Genomic DNA, 7,514 nt, shown 5'->3' with positions numbered 1-7,514 from the left:
GCCGTAATATACGCTGTTTCAACTCCAATATGGAAGAGTCTTTAGTCCTGTCTACAGGTATAGCTAGGATATCACAGTTTCACGGGCGTGCATTCGTTCAATCACTCCCTCAGTCAATTGCTTATTTCCGCTCACTGACTCGTTCCTTCGCTCAATCGCTCACTCACTCATCAAATACTCTTTCACTCTTCCTTTTTCTCACCGATTTGCAGAAACTACTAGGGCCTACTCTGTACAGAGAGCAAACATTTAACGAATCTTGTACCTGAAAACGTTCAGGGGTTGTATTCTGCTTCACAGAGGTTCAGTGATCTTAACACAAAGGAATGCAAGGATAGCGCGTGCAGATAAATTCAGGAGAAACAATGGAGATTTGTTCTTTCATATGCGGGCCTAAGCAACCTTGAGACAAAAGCTTACGTGAACAAGCACGCCACAGACACGCACGCAAGCACGTACATGCGTGTTTGACCAACACGGGCTACGGCATCGTTTCGATCGAAGCGAGTGCAAAACGACCATGTATTAAGATTTTCTTCATGTTAAAGATATTCTCTGGAGTTTGAAATTCTATATGCCGAAATTTTTTAACAAACAAACAAACAAACAAACAAACAAACAAACAAACAAACAAACAAACAAACAAACAAACAAACAAACAAACAAACAAACAAACAAACAAACAACAAACAAACAAACAAACAAACAAACAAACTTGGCAGCGGCTTAACTCAGCTAAGCCAGGATGTACAAAGCGAAAGCAGTAGCAGTCGTGGATGAGACCGAATAGTTTTTCTGTTTTGTCCTGATCGCACCTTCTTCTCTGCAGCCTTGCGTCGTTGTTTTGCAGGTCTCTCTTCTCACTCTTCGAGAGTTTCCAGCGCTAGTTTAGCTCTCGCAGCTTGTTCACTTTTCCTATGCGCAGCTTCTTCACGGCGAGCGATGTTGTCAGGATGAATAGATTCGGCTTGTATGCGAGCGGAGAGAGCGCTCGCGCTAAGCGTTGTTGCATCATCCATGGAACAACACTACACACTCGCCGAAATTCTCAGCGTATAGACGAATACCGATCTGTGACGTAACCAAGATGCGGTGGAAAAGAAGACTTAGCTGCCAAAGAAATACACAGAATGGAAAAAAAATTCAATGCACTTTTATGATTTCACAGTCCGCCTGTGATGTCGTAATTTAGTGCAGAGTAGCCACGAGCATCGTAAGAGATTTTGTAAATTCAAAACTTTATTAAAGAGGCAGAAAAATGTTGCGCCGATGTGTCAGTGATTCCTTCCGCCATCGGACAGCCATAGGTCCGCCTCGTGCGGTAGGCACCCATTATGTGGCCCTTTTGTCGTTGATGTGTTCGCGGCCTTTGCAGGCCGAAGTGTTCGAAACTTTTTGCTTATGAAGGGGCGCAGTATAGTTAGCGGAGTCTCTTCCAAGCTCATACCCCTGTGAGAGCCGGGCGCCAGGCCGGGGAATGCTTTTACCCATTTTTCAGGTGGGGTTCGGCGGCGGGTTTCAAATTAACCGCCTTAATTCACAGGCGCTTCGCGAAATTTGAAAAGGAACAACATATATTAACAGATTCGAAATATGGATTACGTAATCCCTCGTCTGCTGAGAATGCGCTATTAGATCAGAAATAATGCAAATTAAAACATCTGGATCAAAATAAAATTGGTATTGGCATATTTATAGATTTTGCAAAAAGGTTTGATTTGTTGTGTCATGAACTTCTCTGAAAGCTTCATAGGTATGGTTTCCGAGGTCACGCAGGATCTCTTGTAGAGTCTTATTTAGGAAATCGAAGACTGGCTGTGAGTATTAAAGAATATGTATCAGAGACAGAACTGGTTTCTCGCGGTGCTCCTCAAGGCAGCATATTGGGTCCTTTTCTTAAAAAAAATATCTTCATCAACGATATTGCGCAGATATCTGCTCATGTAAAGCATATAATATATGTTGATGATACAAGCATTTTTTTTTTTTTTTCAGGAGCTGACGTAGTTGACTTAATAGATATAGTAAATTCTGCATTTTTCCTTTTATACGATTGGACAAAAAAAAAAAAAAACGTTTACAAGTTAATACCTAAAAGCTAAAGCAGTCACCATTAAAGCAAAAAATAAGCAAGTTACACTAACAAAATATATTTACTTCAGTAGTGTTCGTTCAGATATAGCACCAACATTTAAGACGCTGGCTGCTAGGCCTGCTTTTCACCTATCAGTTAGAGTGCACTACTATTCTACACACCGTAAGTGAACTATACCCAAGTCTGCTGCAGCGTCGCGAGCGCCCCCTTTGTTTGTAAAAACGGTGTTGGTCTACATACACGCCTTCGCAAGCGAGCGGCTGCTCCACGGCTGATATCCCCCGCCGCGGCGTAGCAGCTGAAGAACACCGCGCATGCGCAGTGAGGCACACAGCTAATTGATGACGTCACGCGTGGCGCTCCGGATGCAATCTGTTTGGCTGTGAAATGTTGGACAATCTTTTGCAGCTTTTATGCCTATAGGTAAGTGGAGAAGTGACTTGCCCAGCCCTTCACTTTTCATGCATCGTATGCGGCTTGTAAACTATCTATATAATTCAAGTATAGCAATACTTATTTAGGTATAGCACGCAGATAACAAAAACACAAGGATTGAAAAAGTCTTTCAGGAGATGCACGACTGGAAAGCATACGCGGTATCTTTCGCCTTGATTGGGCAATCTTCGCTTGTCAAGTGAGTGCTGCTACTTTGGTTATGCGACTAAGAATTGTAAAAACTCGGTGCGTGCTGCAGCTCCTTCTCTGATAACTAACTTGAAATCAGTGTCTTGCAAAGGAAGGAAGGATGGAAGTCTCGTGACACACCTTTGTAGCTCTTCCTACTTCACGCTGTGTCCGGTCAACTATATACAGCTAAGCTTTGTTAAATATTTAGAGCAAGTTTACCGGGGAAGGCAGTTAAAGTCGCTCTCTTGGTTTGCCTAACAAGGGACCAGATGTCGCACTTTAAAATACGCGCATGGGGAAAGGGAGGGCAGGCGCACCCACCTGTCCGACGTTGACCCGCGTTAAGCGCCAGCAGAAGCAGGGGTTGCCGCCGCGCTTCCGCGTGTTGCGTCTATGCGCGCGCGCGCGCGACGCTAGCGTCGTCGGCGCTTGCGGCCGCTCTGCTCTTCGATCGCACCGTGAGGGTACAGCCCAGCACACTCGCGCCCGTCAGACGCTGTAGAGCGCGCGAACGCACCGGTCGCAAGTTCCGCAGCTGCTACCTCCCCTCCTTCGACCGCGTTCGGAGTCCTGGCCCGACCTGTCATCGGATTTCTCTGCACGTCTCGGCGCAACATACGGGACCGCTCGTGTTACAGCATACGTAAGCACCCTCGGATTCCTTGAAAAGTGCCAAAGCAGCCCGGTGATGTCAAACCGCGTCCCATCTGGCGGAAATTTGAATCTGAAAGAGGAACATTTTCGAGTTGAGTGAGAACTTCCTCGTGGTTTGTGCACTTTGGACACTCCGAGATTCCTTGGTGTCGTTTTATTCTGAAGGCGACGACAACTGAGCGAACAATAGTGAAGACGCATATGCCCGAGGTGTGTCACTTTGTGGACGGAGTTCGTGGTGGAACAAAACCTGTGATTCTTGCTTTGCACGGATCGGTCGTAGCGCAGCTGTTCGTGCGTGTGCGCGAGGGAACTTAACGCAGCCCGTGTGCACTGGTTTATTGAATTGTCCGGCCCAAGTTACTGCAGTTTTAGTGGGAAAATTTTGTTCCAATGTTAGGAACGACGGCTAGAACATTTCAGCGGCGTAACGCGTTGCTTACGGGATCACCGTAAACGTTCTGCTTGCTGAGACTCCTTTCGCTTTCTTGGGAGGAAAAATTCTGAGCCGAAATTGGTAAAACTGGTGCCAGTCCGAACAAAAGGAATGTAATGTTTTATATTATATCCGGTTGTACAGTATTCCGAAGCAGAAATTAGCCCGAATTGTACCTGTCGTGAAGGGAGACAGCTTAGTTTCGGGCGTTTATTTGAACTTCAGGTGAGTTGGGGCACATTTTACGCGGTACAGTGTTCAGCAATAACTCGTGAGTAAAAAAACAACAACAAACAAACAGCTTAAGATATAACATGCGACTAGATAAGAGACATTCTCAGTATCCCTGTGTCGAGGAAAAGAGACACGCTTTAGGAAAGTAGCACTGCAAACATCGTCTTTCTTCAGCATGTACAACTGAGGCCAGCTGCAGGACCTAACAGCGGTACAATTACGAGCGAGCGAGTAGCTACGAGTATCTAAAAATGCCTTAGCACCGCGTGTTATGAACTCGCACCGGTTTTAATTTCACGCGGCCAATTCTGCTCGGGTTTCGTCGCTCTGCCGAAATATACATTTCGAGCAATCAATACGCGTGTTCCGTCGACAGGGCTAGGCGACAGCAACTTCGAACTGCCCTCCTCATTTATTATTTCCGCTGGATCCTTTATATATGTATACGCATTTTTCTTTCCCTATTTTGAAAAACCAAAAGAAAACACGCAAGATAAAGGGGGTCAGGAGAAGGTGTCGTGCGCGGCTGTCAGTGCCGATCTCGTTGGTATGGGCAGGGTGACATCGACCAGGCCCGAACAGAGTGGTGAAACATAGCCGCCGCCTGCGCCGCTGTAATGACTGCTAGCGAACGCAATTCAGTCCCCAAAGGTGTACGCGTTGTAACGCGATAGTCTTCGAGGAGGGGCGGGGAGGGTGAACAAAATCTTTCTTCGTGAAAGTTTAATGGTTCTTGCCTTACGCTTAACGAAGAAAGAGGGTGTCGTAAGGAACTGATCGCTTGCGGAAAGGAAAGTTTCATCAATGATAACTCCATCGTTCCGTCTTAACGAGCTCCGACACGAATGAGACGGCATGCTTCAATTATCTAGGCGTCGTTCTTTGGGAGGTCTGATCCTGTGAACTTTGACAGTGCGAGCGAATTCTATGCCAAAAATTAGGGAGTTACTAAAAGTCCTTTTTTACTCATTTTGAGACGTTCTTGATTTAGGCACGAGTAAAAAGAGCGCTTCGAACAATTGCACGAATTTTGAAAACGAGAAGCAAATCACTAATGTCTATAGTGGCAGGTTAATACGAGACATACGGCCACTCAGAGGTGTAAAGTTGGGCTAAAGTTAAGCTAGCCAATCCAAAAGTAATGTCCTTAATCAAATGAATGGTTTAAGAAGATTAAATTAATGTTGTCCGGCATCATTGAGCACTAGCTCGAGCGCAACCAGGCTAGTTGTACCCGAACTAAAATCCAGATAAAATTTTTAATTAAGGAGGTTCTGAAAAAGAAAGAAAAACGCAAGACTTCTGTGATATGTTCGCACCAACTACGTGTGCGCAATCTGACTGACTGTGAACGCAGCTACGGATCCAGAGTTTTCTCGGACTAAAATCATCCATGAACAGTCGAAAGAACCTTGAAGTGCTTTTGTGGCGGATGCAACAAAGGAAGACCTCAGTGTTTTCTGAACGAATTCATCACGAAAGCCTTGAACGACTTGTGAAAAAGGAGGAGTGAAAGCGAGAGGGATACGACAAATTTCAGCGCACCAGGGAGACCGGTAGAAGTGGGAAAGCATAGTCTCAAGAAGGCTCAAACTTGAACTGCTCCTGATTGACGTTGATCGTACATGACGTCATCTTAAACCAGCTACGCTATCGCAGCTAAGGTGTAGACGCCCATAAATTTCACCAAGGCCCCTGAAAGGAAGAACTGTCTTGGAGACTAGAAGAAAGTGAGGAAGGAAGGCGAGCGCCATGCGCCGTCGTCTCGCCGCTCGGTGGTCCGAAGTGTTGAACTGCCACCGCCTGTGCGGGGCCTGCTGAGTCCGAGGGAGCGCGAGGCGAGGCCGCGCCTAAAAGCCATGTCAATGTTGGTCCGCAAGGGAACCATGCTGCACCGCAAGGGCAGTCGACGCTCTTCGCAGCCCAACCTGCGCCGTGCTAGTATCGCGGTCACCGGCGTCCCGTCGCCCTCTTCGCGCCGTCAGTCGATGGCGGTGCCCGCCTGGTCTCCTGCGGCGGCCGGCAGCTCCTCGTCGCTCAGCCCAAGACACAGTCTGCAGCCCGGCGCCACCGGAACGTCTCCTCGCGGCAGCCTGACGCCGGTGTCGCCCGTTGCCGGGCCGTCAGACTTGCAGTTGTCTGCGCTGGGCTCGGCGCGCTGCGTGACGGTGGCCACGCCGACGGGCGCCGCGATCAGGTCGCCCCGGGTCTCACCCAGGCCCTCGCCACGGGCGTCGCCGCGCAGCTCGCTGTCCGTGCCGGAAGGGGAAGAGCGCAGGCGATCCAGCTGCACGGTGAGTGATGATAATGCACGTTCTCGATCACGCGATGTGCGCACAGTGCCGTGGAAGATACGAGAGCGAACGGCGATAACTGTTCTTACTCGCTCACGAAGCAGCCGCACGCACGTCGAATCTGACGGATCACGCTGGTGTCCTGGGCAGCAGAAACCTCTCCTCCGCGAGTGTTCGCTTATGTTTACTAGGTGCGTGCAAATAGGTACGACAAAGGCGCATGCATTGTGACCATAAACTGCGTCGCTCCTATATTGGTGTTCTCTAGAGCGTTCTCTAACTGGAATGGCTCAAGAGAGGTTACACGCAAATAATAGAGTGCTACCTACCTGTCTGGTGCGGCTTTACCGATGAGGTGTAACTTCCCAGTTTTAAGGTCGACAAAACCAATTCGCGCATCTGTCAACTGTCTGGCGAATGTAAGTGCGCTTATTTACTTGATTTCTGCTAATATGCTGGTAGTTCGGAGCAAAAATTAGGCGTCATCCTATCCGTTTTTCCATCAAATGTGAAATTGACTGCCGCCTTAACCACTGTTGAAGAGCCTGTTCAGAATGTAATCTTCCCCTCATTTTCCTCCAAGAATGTAAATGTTACTGAACATTAAACATCAACGTTTAATGAGCACGGTGGACTAAACGTTCTCAGTAACTTGATCGTTAAAAGTAAAACAACTTACACTAACAGTAATGAACTATAAGAATTTGTTTTTTATATTATATGTGCTCATATAGTGCCTTTTCAGTAAGGAAGGGGCAGCCAGTAATGCGTAGCAAAATGCATGGATAAAAGATAAGGCATGTTGTCATTCAAGACTTCGGGCCTCGTCAGTTCACTTACGGCAACCCCACTGCTTTGCAGCATTCTCTATTTCCAGTTTCACTACACAGTTGTTGGAGAGGCTATAGTTTCAAATATAGCGGCTGCCATCCAACCCTTATCCACTGTGCGCGTGTCCCTTTCGCTTAAGTGTGCAAACGCTGAAAAAAGAAAAGAAAAAAGAAGTATCTACAGTCCAGGCTTGCTACATCAATAGAGAGAGACCAGCCGCGACGTAACTCGCAAAAAGGAAACTAAAACCCCCACAAAGAGGAAAATAGAAAAGCTTTTAGACACCACTAAACCACGATGGCATTCCTGATCCGAACCTGCCCTTCGCATTCCGATAGTGCAG

General features: G+C 47.3%; 1 protein-coding gene across 1 annotated transcript in view; it reads left to right on the top strand.

The window, feature by feature from the left end:
- Positions 1–3,233: 3,233 nt before the first annotated feature.
- Positions 3,234–7,514, top strand: part of LOC146191158 (uncharacterized) — a 174,444-nt gene continuing 170,163 nt past the window's right edge. Inside the window, exon 1 of the mRNA XM_084601630.1 lies at positions 3,234–6,340. Coding sequence (XP_084457756.1) covers positions 5,906–6,340 — 435 coding nt within the window. The 5' untranslated portion in view covers positions 3,234–5,905. The remainder of the gene's footprint in view (positions 6,341–7,514) is intronic.

This window comes from Amblyomma maculatum, chromosome 4, assembly GCF_055883805.1.
Source record: "Amblyomma maculatum isolate TAMU_Amacu chromosome 4, ASM5588380v1, whole genome shotgun sequence".
NCBI lineage: Eukaryota > Metazoa > Arthropoda > Arachnida > Ixodida > Ixodidae > Amblyomma > Amblyomma maculatum.
Note: the sequence above shows the minus strand (reverse complement) of the source record. Positions and strands in the feature narration are given on the sequence as shown.